This window comes from Anomaloglossus baeobatrachus, chromosome 8 (assembly GCF_048569485.1).
Source record: "Anomaloglossus baeobatrachus isolate aAnoBae1 chromosome 8, aAnoBae1.hap1, whole genome shotgun sequence".
In the NCBI taxonomy this organism is placed as follows: domain Eukaryota; kingdom Metazoa; phylum Chordata; class Amphibia; order Anura; family Aromobatidae; genus Anomaloglossus; species Anomaloglossus baeobatrachus.
In genome coordinates, this window is record NC_134360.1 from 232,269,633 (window position 1) to 232,293,424 (window position 23,792).

The window sequence follows — 23,792 nt, forward strand, 5'->3', positions numbered from 1 at the left end:
ATGCACAGACTCCGAAAATATATAATAAATTGGGGACAGTAGTGCAATGCAGAATGTGCTGAATATTTTACCAAATAATAACATTTAGTATAATGCTTATATTTAAGCAAAAAATGTATTGTAGTACAATGTGAACATCAGACATTTAATTATTTTTATGATACAATAATCAAGATATTTAGATAGAACATAAAATATATTTATTGGAATACAACGTTAGAACAATATATATTAAACATTGTGTATATATATATATATATATATATATATATATATATACATATATATACATACATATACATACATACACATATATATATATATTATATATATATATATGTATATATATATATATATATATATATATATATATATATATATATATATATATATATATATATATATATATATATACATACATATACACATATACATACGCACACATACACAAGATATATGTGTAATCTACTGTATATTACATATTTACAATTACAGTTTTTTGTATTCTAAAGTTGTATTCCAATAAATGTATTTTATGTTCTATCCAAATATCTTGATTATTGTATCATAAAAATTATTAAATGTCTGATGTTCACATACACATGTTCATGTACTACAATAAATTTTTCACCTAACTATAAGCAATATATGTAGGAGTCTGAGTCGAAGGTTTGGCTTACTGACTCCACAGCCCTATTGTAAGCGCCGTCTAGTGGTGGCTGCAGGCAATGTGAATTGCATTATTGAACAATATATCGATGTAAGATATTGGAACGGTCTATAAATCTCTAAATAAGCACAGGCTGCTATAAAAATATATTAAGAAATTAATTAGCTCAGAGCTTTTAACCTAGCAGTCTAAAGAGTTGTCAAGCATAAATATTCAATTAAATCTGCAATCGGTCATGTGACTGTCGTTCAGGTGTGCAGAATAATAATAATAATAATAATAATAATTGTATTCATTTATATAGCGCTATTAATTCCACAGCGCTTTACAAACATCGGCATAACAAAGCAACTTCTATTTATATATATATATACTACTACACTTTGTATATACCAACATGCCCTATCCTATCTTTGTGGAACTTTTTTGATGAAATCCTTGGAAACACCCCCCCATCCCCAAAAACAACAAATAAAGGAATAGTTGCAGCAAAAACACAGTACGCAGACTTAATTTAGAGTGGTTTTTCCAGCTCGACCATTTGTGACATATCGAAAGAATATGCCATAAATGTCTGATGAATGGAGAATCATCAGTGACCTCTGTGACCTTTGCACCAATCTAGACATGGGGTCCCGTCTTACACCCCTGTGGAAAGCAGTGGAGGCGAGGCAGTTCTCTCCATTCACTTTTCACTTGGCTATTTTCAGAACTCCCATAGAAGTAAATGGACAGAGCCACTGCATGTGCATCTACTGCTCTTTTCACAAAGGAGCCAGAAGACACACCATTAGGCCATCATTTTACCAAGTTCTGAATTTTACAGTGTTGCAATATGATTGTAGCACAAATTAATTTCCCTCATTGTGCCTTTGCTTCCCACCTACAAAAGCAAAATCCAAGGTTGCCGGAGAAGAAAACAGAAAACGTTTCACAGGTAAAGTCTTTGGTCATTGATTTAAAGCAGCACTCCAGCATTTGTTGTTCAGAGCTGGAGTGGCACTTTAAATCCAAGTCCCCTGCCTGTCTTATACTCACCTTCCAGAGACTTCACCTTTTACCGACGCCGCTCCGGTCCCGTGAAGCCATCTTGTGACTATAACGTCTTGACTGGACGGAAGTCAGAAGTTAGGTCACAAACTCCCAATGCATGTCTATGAGAGCCAGTACGAGGCTCCCACAGATTTGTATTCAGTTGTGACCCATGGCGCCTGCATTAAACACTGGAGCTGCCGGCAGGTCACAAATCGTTGCAGACCGACCACAGTGGGGGTGATAGAAGATGAAGTCGACAGACAGTGAGCATAAAACAAGGGGCTTAGAATTAAAGCACCACTCCAGAGGTGCAATTAAAAAAAAAAAAAAACGCTGCAGTGGTGCTTTAAAAATAAAGTACTCAGTTTTCGATATGAAGGTAAGCCCTATTTTTGATTAATGACATTTATAGGTTAAAGTTATACTTGTAATCAATAGGACCCTATAGCTACTACATTCTAAACAACGGATGTAGAGCTGAGCAAATCACTTCAAAGCGATATGAATTAATTGGACATTTTACAAAACATTCAGATTCACTAGATTGCAATTCTCATGCATTGAGCAAAATGGAGGCCAGATTCAAAACAGCTTGAAAGGGGTTAAAAATAAAATATAATACCTCCAACCCTCAACTTGTCCACGTAGCTTTACATTTAGTCAATCCGCTATAATCTTTATTCACAAGCCGCCAAATTGACTCGTTCCACAAGTGATTAACTTGGGTTAAGCCTGACCAGACGGACTAGGCCTAACTCAACATCATGACTTTGGACCAGTTTGCTCGGAAGGCAGTAAAGACGCCACGTGACCCGTGCAGTGAAGAAGACCGGCGGCGAGTGAATGAAGACCACACCGCAACCACCAAGCGAGGAGCTGCACGGACAACAAGAAGGCCAATGAGAGGCAAATAGTAAATTTTTTAGTTTTTATTCACCATAAAGTTTATTATGCTGTGGGATCTATAAAGACGACACATTTGATTCATATCAAAAAAATTCAATGCAATCTGAATTTCTCAGCCAAATTCAAGCAAATTTGACAAAGTCAAAAGTCAGCAGATTTGCTCATCATAAGTCGGAGGTATCCTTCTATGTACACATTAAACCAAACCTTATGGAAGGCTGTGGGGAAAATAAATGTATTACTACTCGATGGCTATTCATATGAGTGGCTGCACTTATAATACATGGACGAACCAAACTCAAGACAGGTAGTCAAGGTTGATCCAGAGAGCCTCATAGGAAGTATGAACAGATCAAACAACTCCTTTGAAGGGAACCAATCACCAGGATTTTCCTATATAACCTAAAGCCAGTGCTATACTGGCACAATCAGGCTGATTCTCTACATACCTTTAGTGGTCAGCTCGGATGTTTAGGTTTTGAAATCCAAGAAAGTAAAGTTTATAAAATCATTAGCTTCTTGAGTGACAGCAGCTGAAGATCAGATAATAGCTGGGGGGTATTTATAGTTATCCCCACCCCCTGTTAGAATTAGCATAAGTATTAAACAATTGATTTACCTTTTCACTAGCAGGACCTGTGCTGAGTTCATACCCATGTGACTAGAAGGGGTGGGGCCTCAGCCAACAGAAAAATGCTGCTTCCTGGTATCAGCTTTGTGAACAAAATGCTCCGTAACACCATACAATAGGTATTGTGGGTATAGATTCTACCAAATCCCCACATATGGCACAAACTCAAGAACACAGTATAATTCAAGAGAAGCAGAGTTTTTAAAGTGCAAAAACAGTAAGATACCTCTCCCCTGATGAAGAATTTATACCAAAGAAATTGAAACGTACGTTGGGCGATCTTTCTGAGGTCTTTCCAGTGACCTGGCCTCTCTATTTAATCCATGACTGCTCATGGTAGATATGTTGTTGTAACCCTTGCATTTGCCATTGAAATTGTATATGGAATCCTGTGATGCTATGCTTAGTATGAATACACTCCAATATGGGGTTCTTTACATGTTGAGATTCCAATCATCTTGTAAATATTGACAAAGCATGTTATATCATGGATCACCATTGATACATATGGGGGGCCTGATCCTGGTATTTTTAATATGGTTTTAATGAATATGGATTTCCACCCTGTGTCTTAAATAAACTTTTGTACTGTTTTTGCACTTTAAAAACTCTGGTATCAGCTTTGTTGGCTGCCTTTAAGAGGAAAAAGTGAAAAAGAAAACTACCCTGCATAAGATAAATACTAACAAATGAATGAAAAACAGTAAAAAAAAAAAGTTAATAAAATTATATTAAAATAGTACAAATATTACCCATTATTAATTTTAAGTCAAAGGTTATACAAAAAAAGTGTCAGTAATTTTTATTTTTTTAACCTTTCTGCATAAATTGTTACAAATATGGAAAAGTGCATCAGTTTCAACAACAAAAAAATAAAAAAGAATAATAATACATAAAAAGCAGTAGAAATGACACGCTGAATATTCCAAGTCTCAATGTGATATACATTTATAAAACTCAGACGAGGAAACACGTGTAAAACACGTACGTCTTTCAGAAAAAAAAAAGTTTTATCACAATAAGAAAGTTTACAAAACTAAACATATTTAAGAAGAAAATCTGGACGTACGGCCTCCCCTGCTGTCTCATCATTAGATATACCGGCCATGATCAATCTACTAGTGTTGTATATGCAGAGGATCAGCGTGCGGCTGTCTATACGATATGATGAGGGGCGGATGGGGTTTACCACTGCTCCCAGCTAAAGTCATCTCCTCTTCCAAAGACAATGAAAAATCCCAGAATTGTTAGGAAAATCACTGCATTCCCTGCAAGGACCAGGCCGCATGCTCCCCAGAATATCTGAAAGGGAACACAACAAACAATGCTTTAAATGAAGTCCTGGATGTTCAGTTAAAAAAATATTTTCATATTAAACCACTGACATATGTGCCGGAAAATCATCCATTTCTGTTATTATCCTTGGACGCCACCTAGTGGCAAAGTTTCAAGACTACTGGGACGTGTTATCTACTCTGTCCTTAGAATTGGTCCTTTATCCCTATATAGCGTCGGACTGGCTACCGGAGGAATCTCCGGTAATGCCAGGCCTGGATTCAGTTACCTGCTTTGAACTCCGGAGGGCTCAGCTGCAGCCTGGTCTGATCTCAGAGTTTGCAGGACTGCACCGCGAGCGCCGAGTGATTGATTCCCCCCGCGATTGAGGTTCAGTTCATAACAGCTGCGGACAGGCCGGGCTGCAATCCGGAGTTCAGGTGAGAGCACCGGAGATCAGCCCGGTCTGTCTTCAGGTGTCATGAACTGAACCGCAATCGCCAGGGAATCAATCACTCGGCGCTTGCGGTGCAGTCTATGCTGCACTCCGGAGCTCAGGTGAGGGCTCCAGAGTGCAATGCAGGTAACTGAATCCAGGCCTGGTATTACAGGAAATTCCTCTGGTAGCCAGTCCGACGCTGTCCCTATATAATATATTATATATATTTAGTTATTTAGGATTTGTGTACCCATATTTTGGAGAGTCACAGCTTTTTCATTTTTCCCTCAATAGAGCTGTGTGAGAGTTGTTCCTATGCGGGGCTAGCGGATGTTTTTAATCAATACCATTTTGGGGGTAGATAACTTTTTATTGCATTTTTCCCGCAAGGTGCATTCATCCTCATAGTGGGAACATGCAGGAGCTGCTGCTATTTACATGCATAGTCCGGGTCAATAAAACAGACCAGACTAGTGCATGATGGTCTCCAAGCAGAAAATGACCCATGTGCACAGGCAAGCGATACAAATCAACTGAAACGACTTGTGTGAACCTAAACGAATGAGATTTTCCATGTGTGTATCAGAGATGCTTTTGTTACTAGATTTTTTGTTGTGATGAGATGCTTTTATAGGTCTTTTACAGAAAGACCTTCTGCTTAAAAAAAAAAACAAAAAAAACTTGAAAGGGGTATTCCCATCACCCAACCTGATCCTATACATTTGGGGTCTGATCTCTAGGGCCTCACTGATCCTAAGGGATACTTTGCACGTTGCAACATCGCTACTGCGATATCGTCAGGGTCAAATCGAAAGTGACGCACATCCGGCGCCGGTAACCACATCGCAACGTGTAAAGCCTAGATGCACCGATAAACGATCGCAAAAGCGTCGTAAATCGGTGATCTGTGTAGCGTCGGTCATTTTCATGTCGCACCAATAGGAGATACGATGTTGTTCCTCGTTCCTGCGGCAGCGCACATCGCTGTGTGTGAAGCCGCAAGAGCGAGGAACATCTCCTTACCTGCCTCCACCAGCTATGCGGAAGGAAGGAGGTAGGCGGGATGTTTACGTCCCGCTCATCTCCGCCCCTCCGCTTCTATTGGCCGCCTGCCGTGTGACGTCGCTGTGACGCCGCGCGACCCGCCCCCTTTGGAAGGAGGCAGGTCGCCGGCCAGAGCAACGTCGCAGGGCAGGTAAGTGCGTGAAGCTGCCGTAGCGATAATATTCGCTACAGCAGCAATCACAAGATATCGCATGTGCGACGGGGGCGGGTACTATCGCGCTCGGTATCACTATCATCGGCTAGCGATTTCGCAACATGCAAAGTACCCCTAAGAGTAAAACTCCAGACCGCAGATTTAGTCCTGTGCTCTGAACTGCATCATAGCACCGTTCACTCAAATAGGACTTTGCTGCAGTTCCCTGCTAAGTAGATGGTCAGGGTGCTGTTGTGTATTGGGAAAACAAGGGATGCAAAGATAAATCAGCATTGTGGGGATTTCAGTCTCAGAAAGAGTGGGGGTTTCAGATATCAAACTCCCCAGCAATTAGAAAGTAATGCCATATCCTAGCAATACACCATCCTCTTATAGGATGACAAGAGAAAACCCTGCAGCCTAACACTACTGCAGTATGGAATTAGTAAGGATTTTGGAGCTGAAATGGTGGATTGGTCCCTATGAGCTGAGCAGGACTCACGTGTGCAGGCATTCCTGCAACATAAGAACACAGAAGAGCTATAACTGGTGCGTATCATGGGCACATGTGATTCTAGTTACCCGATGGTAGTAAATAGCATCTTCTTAGTACTCTGCATACAGTTCCGATAGGCACAGTGCTGTGAAACCTTCCATAAAAGCATGTTGCCTTTATTCAGCAACTGGCTCTGTGATTGCTTCTCCTAGAAAATCTGTCTTCCTGCCTGAAAACATAGTCCAAATCTCACTGCCTCAAGGATTCTTTCGACAGATGAGATAATAGCCTGGAAAAAGCTCTTCAACGCCTCAAGAGGTCTGTCCTATTAAATTATTTATATAAGGGGTGTGAGCACCATCTGGTGGCATTTCTCAAATTTGCACCATGCTCATCCGATGGGATATGCCAGGTTTAATATTGACTAGCTTATTCAGCTTAAAATAGAAATGAGCAAATAAATTCACAATACCCAGGTTCAGTTGTCATCTCAGTAGTCAATGGCCACCAAGGACTACTGGCAGGGTCACTGCACCAGGTTCCTGTGAATCAATTTGCTCCTCTTTAGCTTATGTCTGTGAGTGTACAGAAGCCTTTTATCACTAATTTCTGCTCCACTGAAATTGACTTTCAGTGACGTACAAGATGATCCTCTGAACCTTAGCTAAATCCGTTAACAGATGATATAACGGACGTTCATCCATAATCAGCCGTTATTATTAAAGTCTACGGGAAACGGATTATATGAAAAATGGATTCAGTTGCTATCCAGTCTGGACAGAAATGTATTGCAGAGTAGGTTTTTTGTCCCAGCTAAAAAATGGATTGCAGCCAAACAAAAGACATTTTAGGAAATTTCTGTCCCCATTCAAATGAATGGATCGTGTACTAAATATTATATTTACGTTTTTGTCATCCCAAAATGAATCCAAAAATGGAACTAACAAAGAGTTAACCATTCACAATAATGTCACAGCTCACCTTCTCCTCCTCTCTGCACTAGCATAAGTAATGTGTATGTACACAGTGACTGCACCAGCAGAAGCGCGATTGCAGCTCTGGAGTAGAATACAGAATGTAACTCAGGATCAGTATAGGATCAGTAATGTAATGTATGTACACAGTGACTGCACCAGCAGAAGCGCGATTGCAGCTCTGGAGTATAATACAGCTTGTAACTCAGGATCAGTACAAGATAAGTAATGTATGTACACAGTGACTGCACCAGCAGAATAGTGAGTGCAGCTCTGGAGTATAATACAGGATGTAACTCAGGATCAGTACAAGATAAGTAATGTAATGTATGTACACAGTGACTGCACCAGCAGAATAGTGAGTGCAGCTCAGGAGTATAATACAGGATGTAACTCAGGATCAGTACAAGATAAGTAATGTAATGTATGTACACAGTGACTGCACCGGCAGACAAGTACGTGCAGGTCTTGAGTATAAGGCTGCTTTCACACCTCCGGTTTTAGCAGAACCGGCCAATCCGGCTATAAAACATATGCAACGGATGCGGCGACAAAACCGCATCCTTTACATACGTTTTTTACATGTGGCCCGTCCGGTTTTTGCCGCTTGCGGCAGGCTACTGAGCATGCGCAGTGGAAAAAAAACCCATGCGGCGGCCGGATGCTGTGTTTGCCGCAGGACGCCGCATACGGCGTCCATAGACATGCATTGCAAATCGCACTGCATCGTCATTTTTTTTGTTGGACAAAAAAACGTGCCAGGCAACGTTCCATCCGGCCGCCGCATCGGCTAAATCTGCCGCATGCTGCAAAAAACGGACGGAACGCAAGCCCATGCGGCACAATACGGCACTAATGTAAGTCTATGCGAAAAAAAACCCCGCAAGCGGCAGCAAAAAAAACGAAACAAAAAACGGTTGCATTTTTTTCTGCAAAGCGCCGGATTGTGCTGCACAGGAAAAACCGGATGTGTGAAAGCAGCCTAATAAAGGATAATTCATGTAGATTATTTCCAAGCTTAAGGAGGACCAACCAGCAGGATTTTCATATATAAATTAATGCCAGTTCTATACTGGGGCTAGCATGCTGATTCTATACATACCTTTAGTTGTGAGATCGGATGTTTGCTTTCTGAAATATAGGCAAGTAAAGTTTGTGAAATGCACAGTTATTTGATGAGATGCAATGGAATATCTAAAAGGCGGGTCACGTTTGGCTAGCCATTCCCACCCCTGTCTGCTACCTGTCCTTCCTCCCCTGTCTCTGTTATTATAGGAGGAAAAAGGGAGGAAGGACAAGCAGGCAGACAGGGGCAGGAATAACTAGCAAAACCCAACCCACCAATTAGATACTCTGTTGCACTGCTCATCAAATAACGGTACATTTCACAGATTTTACTTGCCTGTATTTCAGAAAGTATACATCCGATCTCACAACTAAATGTATGTATAGAATCAGCATGATAGCACCAGTATAGCAGTGGTTTTAGTTTATATATGAAAATCTTGGTGGTTAGTCCTCTTTAAATTGTAAAATAGTGCTTAAAGGTCAACATATTCAATACATGCTTAAGGGGCTACTCCCAAAACGTATGTTGTAAAAGTGTATAGAGAGTAATATCAGCTGCTTGAATTCCCCATAACCCAAAACACGAGCGATACTGTCTGACATACAAACGCAGTCTCATTTCAAATACATGCTAGTTACAAAAACCTAACTTCCAATGGTCAAGATTTTTTCCTGACATACTATTTTGAGGTTAACCTCTTCCATGGAAATCCTACATTACTTACCACATTCAGTCTGGCAAGAATAATTGGAAGGCCAAATGCGGAGACCACAATCCCGGTGGTGAAAAAGTACGCCAATTCTCGGCAGGCACTGCTCGCTGCATCGCTGTCATCACTGACCCTTGTGGCTATGAAATGTGGAATGGGGCTAATAACGTAGAATATTAAAACAAAAAGGGGCCAATAGATTCTGAAAAGAAAAGAGAGAATTTAGGAACCAAAGAAGGGAATTTTGTTTACTTACCGTAAATTCCTTTTCTTCTAGCTCCAATTGGGAGACCCAGACAATTGGGTGTATAGCTATTGCCTCTGGAGGCCACACAAAGTATTACACTTAAAAGTGTAAGGCCCCTCCCCTTCTGGCTATACACCCCCAGTGGGATCACTGGCTCACCAGTTTTAGTGCCAAAGCAAGAAGGAGGAAAGCCAATAACTGGTTTAAAGACCAATTCAATCCGAGGAAACATCGGAGAACTGAACCATACCACATGAACAACATGTGTACCCGAAAAAACAGAAAAACCCAGAGAAAACAGGGCGGGTGCTGGGTCTCCCAATTGGAGCTAGAAGAAAAGGAATTTACGGTAAGTAAACAAAATTCCCTTCTTCTTTTTCGCTCCTAATTGGGAGACCCAGACAATTGGGACGTCCAAAAGCAGTCCCTGGGTGGGTAAAAGAATACCTCGTGATAGGGCCGTCAAACAGCCCTTTCCTACAGGTGGGCAATTGCCGTCTGAAGGACTTATCTACCTAGGCTGGCGTCTGCCGAAGCGTAGGTATGCACCTGAAAATGCTTGGTAAAAGTATGCAGACCCAATCAGGTAGGTGCCTGACACACCTGCTGAGCCGTAGCCTGGTGCCGTAAGGTCCAGGATGCACCCACGGCTCTGGAAGAATGGGCCTTCGGCCTTGAGAGAACCAGAAGCCCAGTAGAACTGTAGGTTTCAAGAATTTGTTCCTCGATCCCCCGAGCAAGGGTGGATTTGGAAGCTTGCGACTGTTTACGCCGACCAGCGACGAGGACAAAGAGTGCATCCGGGTGGCGCAGGAGCGTCATGCGGGAAGTAGAACCTGAGTGCTCTCACCAGAACCAACAGATGCAAATCTTTCTGAAATTGATGGACTGGACGAGGACACAAAGAAGGTGAGGTGATATCCTGATTGATATGAAAGTGGGATACCACCTTAGAGAGACATTCCGGAACCGGACGCAGAACTACCCTGTCCTGGTGAAGGACCAGGAAGGGAGTTTGTATGAGAGCGTTGCTAGCTCGGAAACTCTCCTAAGAGACGAGACCGTTACTAGAAGGCCACTTCCCGTGAAAAGCGGGAAGGGAGACATCCTTCAAAGGCTCGAAAGGCGGCATCTGGAGAGCAATTAGAACCTTGTTCAGATCTCAGGGCTCTAACGGCCGCTTGTACGGAGTGCTGAGAAGACAAACTCCCCGTAGGAACGTGCGTACCTGAGGAAGTCGTCGTTTCTGAAAAAATACCGATAGCGCTGAGACTTGTCCCTAAAGGGAACTGAGCGACAACCCACTTTCCTACCTAGATTGCAGGAAGGAAGGAAACATAGACGATGCAACCGGCCAGGGAGAAACACCCTGCGCCGAGCACCGAGATAAGAATATCTTCCACGTCCTGTGGTCAATCTTGGCGGACGTTGGTATGCTAGCCTGTCTCATGGTGACAACCACGTCCTGAGGTAATCCTGACGACACTAGGTTCCAGGACTCAATGCCACACCATCCGGTTGAGGGCCGTAGAATTCAAATGGAAGAATGGCCCTTGAGACAGCCAGTCTGATTGGTCTGGTAGTGCCCCCGGTTAGCCTACCGTGAGGCACCACAGAACCGAGTACCACAACATCCTCGGCCAATCTGTAGCGACGAGGATGGCGCGGCCGCAGTCGGTCTTGATCTAGCGCAGTACTCTGGGCAACAATGCCAGAGGTGGCACCTAAGGTAGCTGGAACTGCGACCAATGCTGAACTAAGGCGTTTGCCGCCAGAGCTCGATGATTGTGAAACCGTGCCATGAAGCTGGCACATTGTTGTTGTGCCGTGACGCCATTAGATCGACGTCCGGCCTCTGTCAGCGGCGCCAGATCTCCTGAAACCCGTCCGGGTGAGGAGACCATACTCTTTCGGCCACACCCCAGCGACTTAGGAAGTCAGCTTCCTAGTTTCCACACTTGGGATGTGAATTGTGGATATGGTGGATGCCGTGTCTTCCACCCACATCAGAACCTGCCGGACTTCCTGGAAGGCTTGCCGGTTGCGCGTTCTTCCTTGGTGGTTGATGTATGCCACCGCTGTGGAGCTGTCCGACTGAAGTCGGATATGTTGCTTTCCAGCCGCTGTTGGAAGGTTTGTAGGGCAAGATACACTGCTCTGTGTTCAAGAACATTGATCTGAAGGGTGGACTCTTGCTGAGTCCACGTACCCTGAGCGCTGTAGTGGAGAAAAACTGCTCCCCACCCTGATAGACTCGCGTCTGTCGTAACTATCGCCCAGGATGGGGATAGGAAGGGCCTTCTTTTTGACCAAGAGGTGGGAAGAAGCCACCACCGTAGAGATTCCTTGGCCGCCTGAGAAAGAACGACGACTCTGTTGAGGGACGTCGACTCCTCGTCCCATTGGCGGAGAATGTCCTATTGTAGTGGACGCAGTAAAACTGCGCGAAAGGAACTGCCTCCATTGCTACCATCTTACGTAGGAAGTGCATGAGGCGTCTCAATGTGTGCGACTGGTTCTTAAAGAAGAGCTTGCAGCCCGTAGTGAATGCTGTTTGTCTGGCGGAAGCTTCACTATCGCTGAGAGAGTAAGAAACTCTATGCCTAGATATGTTATCGATAGGGTCGGGGTCGGATCTGACTTTAAAAAGTTGATGATCCACCCAAAACTCTAGAGAGTCTCCAGCGCAACGTTCGGGCAGTGTTGGCATGTTTCCTAAGAGAGTGCCTTGACAAGTAGATCGTCTAAATACGGGATCACAGAGTGACCCTGAGAGTGCAGGACTGTGACTACTGCTACCCTGACCTTGGCGAAGACCAGTGGGACTGTCGCTAGCCGGAAGGTAGAGCTACGAACAGAAGGTGTTCGTCTCCTATAACGAAGCGTAGAAACGCTAGTGCTCTGGATCAACCGGCACGTGTGGATAAGCATCCTTGATGCCTAATGATGCTAGGAAATATCCTTGGGACCTTGAGGCGATGACATGGCGGAGGGATTCCATCCGGAACCGCCTGGTGTCCACGAGCTTGCTGAGCATTTTTAGATCCAGAACGGGACGGAACGGCCCGTTGTTATAGGTACCGCAAAGAATTTGGGGTAAAAACCGTGACCTTGGTCCTGAAGAGGAACGGGGGTCATCACTCTTTCTGCCTATAGAGTGCACCCTGTTTGCAGAAGAGCAGCGGCTCGGCCGGGATTCTGAAGAATCGAGTTGGAGGACGAGAAGTGAGCTCTATCCTGTACCCGTGAGACAGAATGTCTCACACCCAATGGTCATTGACCTATGGCAGCTAAATATTGCCAAGGCGGGAGAGCCTGCTACCGACCGAGGCCGCAAGTCATGAGGAAGCCGCCTTGGAAGCGGGTTTTCAGACTGTCGCTTTTTTGGGCGTGACTGAGCCCGCTAAGAATCTGAGCTCCTCTGATCCTTTTGAGTCCACATTGGTCGAGGAAAAATGGGACCTGCCCGAGCCTCGAAAAGGCCGAAAACCCCGACTGCCTCTTGCTCTGTTGGGGTTTGTTGTGTCCGGGCTGAGGAAAGGATAAATCCTTACCCTTGGACTGTTTAATGGTTACATCCAACGCTCACCAAACAGTCGGTCAGCAGAAAAAGGCAACTGGTTAGGCAACCTTTTTTGGAAGCAGAATCTGCCTTTCATTCACTTAACGAGCAGACCAGGCTCTGCTGAAAAACACGGAGTAGCGGAGGCTACCGCCGCACGGTTCGCAGAGTCCAGGACAACCTGAATTGCGTAAGAAACAAATGCAGACATTTGAGAGGTTAAGGATGCCACCTGCGGCACAGATGTACGTGTAACCGTGTCAATCTGTGTAAGACAAGCTGAAATAGCTTGGAGTGCCCCAAGGGAGAGAATGCCGGAGCCAACAGTGCGCCGACAGCCTCATAGATGGCTTTCGACTAGAGATCCATCTGTCTGTCAGTGGCATCTTTGAGTGCAGTTCCATCTCCCACTGCAACTATGGATCTAGCTACAAGCCTGGAGATTGGAGGATGCCGCTGGGGACACTGGGTCCAGTCCTTGACCAAGTCAGGGGACAGGGATAACGTGTATCCTAAGCCGTTTGGAGAAGCGCATATCTGGATAAGCGTGGTGTTCCTGGACTGCCTCTCTGAAGGCAGAGTGGTCCAGAAAAATACGTGAAGCTGACTCCTCCACTGGAGGAGCTGTGAGAAATAACCCACATTCTATAGATGGACGCTATAAGATTATTTACTATGGCGTCACGATCAGGTGTATCCAGATTGAGAGCGGTCTCAGGATCAGAATCCTGAGCCGCTACTTCCGCCTCATTACACAGCGAGTCCTTCTGCTAGGACCCTGATGAAACCGAGGCCGCTCATAGTGAGCCCGCTTAGGCTGTCTGGGACTGACGTCCGTGCAGAGCCGTGACTCTGGGATGCGTGTGACATTCCCGGAGCTGTTAGTTGTTCACACTGAGGGGGGCCATGGATCAATGATTCAACAGTGCCCATATTGTGAGAGACATGTCCGGACTGCTAGGCTTCTAGTATCATAGCCATAGTCTCAGAAAAACTGTCAGTAAATACTGCAGACACCGTCCTCATCCCCTGGCCATTAGTGCATACAATGGGAGTCTATGTAACCTGCCGGCCATATAGCTGTACATGCTGTACCAGCTGTATAGAAAAAACATGTGGTTCTGCACCTTTGTTTTACACAGAGAATATGCTGATAAACTCCTCCGCATAATCCAGGAGGGTATATACAACGTGCGACCAAACAGTGCAATGTATATAGTACAAGCATATCTATAAGTGCACTTCTGCACTAGTGGGGTTAGCACCCCAGGTGCTGTTTAACGCCTGTTGCAGCGATTGTGTGACTATCAGAATGCCAGGGTCTTCCACACTTGTCTCTGTATCGTACAGAAACTGACACTAATGGCTGCCGGCGTCCTTGTAGAGAAGGAAGCCGTGGGCGTGCCTGAGAAAGTGCGGGAATCCGGATTCACAGTGCACACAGTGAGAGGGGTGGAGTATGTAAAACATACTCCAGCTCTCAGCGCTGCTGTGCTATGCAGCGTCACGCCCCTACCCTGACTGTCAGGGCTGTGGGCGGTAACGAAGGGAGACTAGGCCCAGAAGCCGGGGACTCGAGTTAACAGCGCGGCCGCCGTAAAAGCGCGGGCCGCGCTGAAGTCCCCGGCGCACCACAAGTGCCAGCCGCGCCGCAGTCCCAGCGGCCGGCGCGACCGAATCCTAGAAGTGGCCAGCGTCCCACCCCTCTCCTGACTGGCAGGTCTGGGGGCGGGAACGAACGGAAGCAGGCCGCAAAAGCCGGGGACTCTAGTTATCAGCGCGGCCGCCGTAAAAGCGCAGGCCGCGCTGAAGTCCCCGGCGCACTACAAGTGCCAGCCGCGCCGCAGTCCCAGCGGCCGGCGCGACCAATTCCCATAAGTGAGCCTGCTTCAGCGAAGCTGAATGAGGCCATGGCACAGGCGCCGCAGCGCTGATGTCCCCCGGCGCACTACAACACCCAGCATGCTGCGGTGTGAGCGCCCAATGCACGGGGACACAGAGTACCTTGAGGAAGCAGGGCCATGTCCCTGATGTACTCCGCTCCATCCAGCATCTTCTCCAGGGGCTGTAGATGGAGCACGGTCTCAGTGCCTGGAGACCGGTAAATCCCACTTCACCCAGAGCCCTGTAAAAAGGGATGGGGAAGGAATCAGCATGTGGGCTCCTGCCGCCGTACCCGCAATGGGTACCTCAACCTTACAAACACCTCCGACATACAGTGGGGTGAGAAGGGAGCATACTGGGAGCCCTTAGTATGGGCCCTCTTTTCTTCCATCCGACATAGTCAGCAGCTGCTGCTGACTAAAAAGTGGAGCTATGCGTGGATGTGTTGCCTCCTTCGCACAAAGCACAAAACTGGTGAGCCAGTGATCCCACTGGGGGTGTATAGCCAGAAGGGGAGGGGCCTTACACTTTTAAGTGTAATACTTTGTGTGGCCTCCAGAGGCAATAGCTATACACCCAATTGTCTGGGTCTCCCAATTAGGAGCGAAAAAGAAAAAGGGTTTTCCACAGTACAGAGGAAACTAGTGACAAACGTTATTAAGCTGTTGACACTTAAAGGGCTGTGATATAAGGAACTGAAAGTCTGCAAAGTTAAAGGGGTGCTCAGCTTTAAGGTTATGTGCCCACGGGACTATGTACCCGCGGATATATCCGCAGGTTTCACGCAGCAGCTCCCCGGAATCCGCAGCTATCCATAGCTGTGGGATTCCAGCGAAATATTTGCGGAAAACCTGCGGACATTCATGCGACTTACCTGCGGAAGTCCCCGCCTCTATCTCCATAGTGGAGAGGCGGAAATTCCGCAGATATTGCCACAGGATTAATTGACATGCAGTTACGGGACATCCGCAGCATGTTCCGCAGCCGCACATACCGCAGCATGGACACAGCACTCCCCATGTCCCATAGGATAACATGGGGAGTGTCTGTACTTGCTAAAACCTGCTGATTTATCTAGAAAATCCAGATAAATCTGCAGGTTTTCCGCAGCAAAATCTGCGGGTACAGAGTCCCGTGGGCACATAGCCTTAAACTTTAGCACTCAGAAGGCTTAATACTTTTAGAAATGATTAAAATCAGCCTAACTTACCTTCTTCTGCATTAGAGCTACTCATCAATGGTCAGGATTTTTCCTCTATTTCCAAGAACAATAACTTTTTTATTTTTCCATCAACATATCTTATAAGATGGATTGCATTTTACAGGACAACTTGTAGTTTTGAATAGCACCATTTATTTTACCATAAAATATACAAGAAAATGAGAAACAAATTCCAAATAAAGTGAAATTTATTTATTTTTAAAAAGCAAGCAATTCCACATTGTTTTTTGTTCTTTTTACAGCGTTCATTGTGCAGTAAAAATGACCTGGCACTATGATTCTCCTGGACAGCGCAATTACAGCAATACCAAACTTGAAATTTGATTATTTTTTTTTATGTGGTGAAAAAAAAATATACATTACTTTAAAAACAAATTGGGTGTCACCATTTTCCAAAAACCTTAACATTTTCATTTCCGTCAATAGAGTTGTTTTTTTTCTGTGGGAAGTTGCCTTTTCTTTTTAATTGATACCATTTTGGGGTGTATATGACATTCTGATCAGTTTTCATTGCACACTTCGGCATAGATGCGGCAACTGAAAAGTCGCAATTCTAGTATTTTGATATTTGTTTACTCGTTACACCATTTACTGATTGGATTTCAATAGTCGCAGCAAAACCAAATCTGTATTTTTTTTTATTCTATATTTTTAATGTGGGGAAAATAGAGAAGTGATCTGAATTTTTATATTTAAAACATTTTTTTTCCTTTATTTTTTAGTCTCCTTATGGGTCCTGAACCTGTGATTGTCCGATCGCAATAACACAGTATTGCATTGTATAGTAAATCGAATCATAGAATGGTAGAGTTGGAAGCAACCTCCTGGGTCATCTGGTCACCCTGCTCATAGCAAGATTCACTAAATATTACGGTCTCCTATGAACACCAATCACAGGCTGGTCATCAAAGGAGCTGTCATGGCAGCTACAAAGGATTTTAGTAAGATTCAGGCTGCCGTGTCAACCCATGATCACATTGTGGATGTGAGTGGAAAAGCGTCTCCCATCCAAAAGCTTGACAGCATCATTTAAACGGTTTGTCCATGACTTTATCATTAATGGCCTATCCTTAGGATAGGTCACCAATATCTTATCGGTGGGAGTCTGACACCCGACATCCTTGTTGATCAGCTGTTCTCGGTGTCGGCCACAACTACTCAGTTACATAGCTCCATTAACATCAATAGTGGCCGCAGCCGGGTACTGCACATCTGCTTCCTATTGATTTAAATAAAGGGCAGATGTGCAGTACCCGACCACTATACAGATCTATATAACTGAGCAGTTTCGGCTGACACTGAAAATAGCTGATTGGCAAGGCTGCCGGGTTTCGGACCCCCACCGATCAGACATTGATGACCCATCCTAAGGATAGGTCATCAATGTTAAAAGTCATGGACAACCCCTTTAAATGCCGCCGTCAGGCTCTGGACGGGGGTGCAGTTTTATCGAACCCCATTGAACAGATATCGATGACCTATCCTAAGACAAGGTCACCAATGTTAAAGTCATGGACAATACCCTTAAATACAGCTGTCAAGTTGTGGACGGGGGGTGCAGGGTGTGAGTCCCCCACTAATCAGACATTGATGACCGGTCATCAATGACTTATTGGTAGAGGTCCAACTCTCGGTGGAAAACCCCTTTAAGGGATTGACGAAAAAGGGCAGTGCATAGCTCCACTTCCTGCTGCCATAAGCAGATGTTGGCTGTGTAATACAGCCAGCGTCAGCTGGGTCTGATACAAGCTCAGGAATCACACACTGGAAAACAAAATAGGGATTGACCAGTATGGACAACATCAGGAAGGGGTTAACACATAAAAGCGAAAAATCCCCTTTAACAAGTAATGCACCTACCTCTCCAACCCCCCTAGAACTATATTACAGGATCCTTACTTGTAAGTCTCTAAGGCACATCCCAGCATAAGAAAGGTTAAACCAATGGCTCCGCTAAATGATAAGGCGATAAGTGCTGGAAAAGAAAAAGAATGAAAAATAAGATACAAATAAGTGTAATAAGAACAATCCTCACATGCAGACATCTGTTGTTCAGGGAGGCTTTATAAATAAAGTTTATTGAAGCAGTGATTTATACATTATGTGGATCTACAGGACAGAGAATGAACGCCTACACGGCTGGTCATGAAGGGGTTAAAGACAATAGTGTACAGAACGGAGCGTTTCCAGTGTTTTGTGCACAGAATTGCAGCAGTTGTATCATTTACGGCAATAATTCAGCCCTGTTATTTCATACACAGGACCTAACTCTTGCGCTCATTCTGTACAATATAACGAGAACACGACCGTACCTTTTATCCCCGCCATGTTGGCGCACGACTATCTTTGGTACAGTGTTTACACCGCAGCTTCCTGACTGCCAGCCAGTGAGAGGAAACAGGAAGCGCTGACAGGAAAACGGAAAGCTACACTTTGATTGGTCACTCAGAACTGTCACTCACATAATAGAAGAACTGATTGGTCGAGCACAACTCCCGCCTTTCTTCTTTGTAGTTTTTTTTATTCAGTTGCTGTGATAACATAGTGACAGAGAGGCAGATTATGAGAAAGAGCGTTCTGATTGGCTGAGAGGAACACCACAGGAAGGGTATGGCGATTTTTGATTGGAGGATAGGCGTGGCTTGGCAAGGAAGTGCGATTCGATTGGACGTTCTACTTTTCAGTCAGGGAGACAGAGCTGTGTGACGTCGAGTAGTCAGCTGCTCTGTGAGGAGGTTCCTCGGTACCTCAGCTATGTGTTTTGTCATTCTGCTTTGTAGTCTGATTGTAGAGGTCATTTATCATTTGTAAGTATATTAGGGCACAGAAAAAGTAAAATAATAAAAAAAAACCTGCAACTAAATGTCTAAACCCCCCCCCCAGAACTACAGAAATGTAGTTTGTGTCGCCATTTTCCCCAAATTGTCACGTTTTTATTTTCCTAAGCGAGGGATTTTTTTTTTATGTGTGGTGCACTGACCGGTTTATTGATACATTTTTAATGTTTCCATTGCATTTTTTTAAGGCGATGCGGTGACCGATAAAAGACAATTCTGGGTGTGTTACCAATATACAGTATATATAAATAAATATATATATATATATATGTATATATATATATATAAAATGGTGCATTGATCCAGCAATGACAAGGTAGAAGCAGGTTGCTGATAAAAGTAATCCAAATTTTTATTACTAAATTCCGTTAAAAATACAAAGACCCAGTAGGAACAGGAACAATTGGTATCAGCAGACAAAAATTCGGATGGGATAGCGCGTTTCGGCGGTGACACCCGCCTTCTTCACGGTCCTAACCTAATCTGCTCTTTGTATAACAAATTAGGTTAGAACCGTGAAGAAGGCGGGTGTCACCGCCGAAACGCATAGTCCCATCTGCGTTTTTGTCTGCTGATACTGATTGTTCCTGTTCCTACTGGGTCTTTGTATTTTTAGTTTAATTTGGATTACTTTTATCAGCAACCTGCTTCTACCTTGTCATTGCTGGATTAATGCACCATTTTTTCATTCATGAGAAGGATGGACTCCCAATCCTGATCCGTGCAGGACTGAAGTAACCAGGTTAGCTGTGGACCCAGGTGACAGACCAGCTGAGCTGGCTTTCATTTACATTTGTGATATATATATATATATATATATATATATATATATATATATATATTTCATAATATTTACGGTATTGGTTATTTTCTGTCTTGATAGATTGGACTTTTATGAACACGGCGATGCCAAATATGTTTATTTTTTAATAAGGAAAATTAATATTTTTATTTTATTTTCGATTTTTTTAGCCTTTTTAGGGGACTTGAACCTGTGATTGATCATCTGCTTACTTATACCATATACGTCAGTATATAAGCAAAATCTAAGTCCCTGAGGCCTCTTTCACGCCGCGTCTGAACCCCAGACAGGACTGCGGGTTTCGGACATATGCTATGACAGAACCATTTTCAGGCATATACGCTCTACGTAGGTGTATACGCCTCAAAATGGTGCACAACAGGGCACTCGTTGCACCATTACAATCAATGGCCCCGTCGGATCATACGCTCAAATCCTGTTTTGAGGGTGGGGGTGGGGGTTCGGACGTAAGCCCCGACAGAACCACTGAATGGGGGAGAAAACGCAGTGTGAAAGTACCCTTATGAATGCAAGCCACAGGCTGTACTGATGTGTCGCAAGCGAGCGATCCGACACAAATATCCGGCTCCCTGCTGTGAACGACAGGAGCCGAAACACTAGTGTGAGCCACTAAAAATATCTAAACGGCTCTTTTCGCCGTCAAAATATATAATCAAAATACAACAAAGTTATGTACAATAATTATAACATAACTTTGTTGTATTTTGATTATATATTTTGTATCTTTTCACCTAGCGACTTGACTAAGACCCGGTGGGTCGAAATGTCGTCGGATGTTTGCTTTACCACTTTGCTCCAATAAATTATTGTTTCACTCTTTGCAAACAGCACAAAAATGAAGCACAATAATGTCACAGTAGAGGGATAGCACACACTGATGTTATGATCCGAATAACATATCCATAATTATGTCATTGTAGACTGATTGCCAAGCAGAAGATAATGCAAACAGTAGTCTCACCATACATTGCTCACGCCCAGAGTAATGTCACAGTGCAAACAAAATCTCGGTGAACTTAGAACTCAGGAAGTATGTACACAGTAGTGCACATTATTATATCGGCGCACAATAATAACACAAATAGGGATGCCAACATGCAGACATAAGGAGCACAATGAAGCAGGAGTAGGGCTCGCTCACACCATTGTATTTTCGGTTTGAGTGCAATCTGACAAAACATCAGATTGCACTTGGACCAATGTTATTCTATGGGGCTGTGAACATGTCCGATTTTTTTCCTTGGACAGAGGAGGTCCAAGAAAAAAATTAAACATCTCCTAGTTTGGATCGGATCACATTCAGCCATGCAAGTCAATGAGTCTAGAAAACACTGGACTGCACTCAGATGACATCCAAGTTTAGTCTGATTTTCATGGACTAAAAGAACGGAGAAGATGGAGAAAAACATTTTCTTCATCTTCTTGTCATATGAGAAAAGCGGATCACGTTCTGATGATACAGTCAGATTTGCATGATCATCTCAATTCTCTCGGATGAGAGAATAAATGATGGTGTGACGCAGCCATAGTGATAATATATAAAGTGGTGTGTTGTTTTAATACACACAGAAAGGGGGGGAAGCAAATATATATCTATGGGGACTCTTTCAATCTTCCATGTCTCCATTATCCATAGCTTACTACTAGTGTACCGCCCCGCGGGCTCGGCTGCGACCGCCGAGCTGCTCGGATCCGTGCTCGTACTGCGGGTGGTGGCTCGAGCCTCTCATGGACCCGGGGGTCACGTCGCTCTGCAAGGGAGTTGGCTCTACACGCGGGGACTTGGGTGAGGAGTTCCACGGCCGGGGGCCGCGGTGGTTTGGTTTGGGATGTAAGTTCGTGACGCCACCCACGGGTTGTGGTTGATTTAGACACCACCGCTTTGGTGAAGGTATGGGGGCTCCCGGGAGCGGTGTAATGGCGCAGCTAGGTGTTGACCCCTTCGTGGGTAGGTGGTGTTGGTCACGGGGCCCGGTTGGCGAGGGCCGGGGTGCAGGGTGAATGTTGCGGTGCGGTGCGGTGTCTGACACAAGACACTGGAGTCTCTGGTAAACCAAACGGAGTGATGAACGGGGCCCGCAGCCGGCTGCAGCTTCTCCCAGAATAGGTTGGTGGTTTCCGCCTTTCTCCAGCACCTCTGTGTGTAAATGTTTGACTCCTATGCCTAGACACCGGTAGTCCGCTCCCCGACTGGTATATGCCGTAGGAGCCCGTTTGCCCGCAGACGCTGGCCCTTTGGGTCTCTATGCCTTGGCGGTGGCTTTACCCTGTATGGTTGGGCTGTTGTCTTCTAACGGGGCTTGTGTGGGATAGGTCCTTAAGTCCAGTCCGCAATCAGTTGATTCGACTCAGCCCTGTCGGTTCAGGGCTTTGTACTGGGTCTGAGTACCCCTCCTGGTTCTCCGGTTTCCAATCAGTTCCCCGGTTCGGTACCGGCGGGCCACCGCCCGACCCTGGTCCCTACGGTTCCACCGGCTGTAATCCCAGCTCCTGCAGGCGGCCACCACCGTCTGCCTCCTTGCCAATGGTGACTGGGCTCCGACCCAGCCACCCGGTAGTCTCTTGGCAGGCCTGGATACATGACTGCTCATGAACTTGTCTGCTTTCTCCCTCCTCCAGACTACTCTCCTCACGACCTTGAACTAGACTCTGTGTTTTCCCGCCTCCAGGCCTGTGAACTCCTTGGTGGGCGGAACCAACCGCCTGGCTCCGCCTCCCGTGGTATGGACATCAAACCTGGAGGGTGGTGACAAGGCTTTTACTTTGACTGATGTCACCTAACCGGGAGGGGGTGTGGTGTTGTGTGTGACTACCTGGGACAACCTGACTAGTCCAGGGCGTCACACTAGCTGTAAACTATTATCTTTTTGTTAGGATGGGCATTTCCAGTTGTTGCTTCAACTCTGACCGCTTCCCTGCTAGATAAGATACCTCTCAAACTTCATAGAGATATTATAGTGCTAAATACAGAGTCCATAAATGCTCTCATTGACATTGCTAGTTTTACTTTTTAGGAAGTTCAGGGCTTTTTAATAAAATGCAGTCTCTATTCTGGCACATTGCTGATACTCTACTCTTGTATTAAATCTCTTGCTTAGAAGCTTGTGACTTTCAGGTCATGATGGGTGTTGTGCTTTTACAACAGCTCTAGTGCCACAAGTTGCAGTCTGCTACTCTACACTATAGTTGGTAAGATTATTACTTACAGTAGATGGATATGCATTGTTGCACTTGCCATGAGAAAATACTCAATTTCGCTCAAAACTTTTTCTTATCAGATTAGGTTTTAATTAAACTCTACAGGGATTATTTGTGCCATGCAAAGCTGATTTTGTGAACTTGTGATATTATTATAGCTGCTTATATGTAGATTCAAGTAATGAATGTAGCAGGTTTATAAATGAAGATACCGTTTACGTGGCGAACAGGTAACAGGAATGAAGGTGGGCATAATCAGGATGACTGATGGCAAAATAACTGATGAGACCGCAGGCTGACAGGCAGCAGAGTTACTGACGGGCAGACACAGGAGGACTAGAGACCGATGACAGCAGAGACAACTGAATACTGCTGGCAGACAGGTAATGTGCAGAAGAGTCACAGGAGCGACATGGAAGTCAGACAACTGCGGAACAGAAGGTCCAAGACCCGATGCAGATTGCAAACAAGACTCCAGAGTTCACAGCAGCCACGAGGCAGGATAACAAACTCCAGCTCAGTCCCAATGCACGCAGACAGGTAGTCTCCATCAATCAAAGTCAATACCAGGGCCCAGGTGATTGCCCTTCAAGCCCTTCTGCCTGCAAAGCTTGACG

At 44.8% G+C, this 23,792-nt stretch overlaps 1 protein-coding gene and 1 long non-coding RNA gene across 2 annotated transcripts in view; one reads left to right on the plus strand and one right to left on the minus strand.

Annotated features, from left to right (window-relative positions):
* Positions 1-4,029: 4,029 nt before the first annotated feature.
* Positions 4,030-18,722, minus strand: LEPROT (leptin receptor overlapping transcript). The gene is made up of 4 exons (XM_075320340.1): positions 18,630-18,722; positions 18,217-18,292; positions 9,418-9,604; positions 4,030-4,544 (listed from the first exon to the last, which is right to left on the minus strand). The coding sequence occupies exons 1-4, from the start codon at positions 18,643-18,645 to the stop codon at positions 4,428-4,430; spliced, it is 396 nt and encodes a 131-aa protein (XP_075176455.1). The 5' UTR covers positions 18,646-18,722; the 3' UTR covers positions 4,030-4,427.
* Positions 18,723-19,014: 292 nt separating this feature from the next.
* LOC142248917 (uncharacterized) overlaps positions 19,015-23,792 on the plus strand; it is a 142,020-nt gene continuing 137,242 nt past the window's right edge. The window contains exon 1 of the long non-coding RNA XR_012724961.1: positions 19,015-19,124. This is a non-coding gene — a long non-coding RNA (uncharacterized LOC142248917). The remainder of the gene's footprint in view (positions 19,125-23,792) is intronic.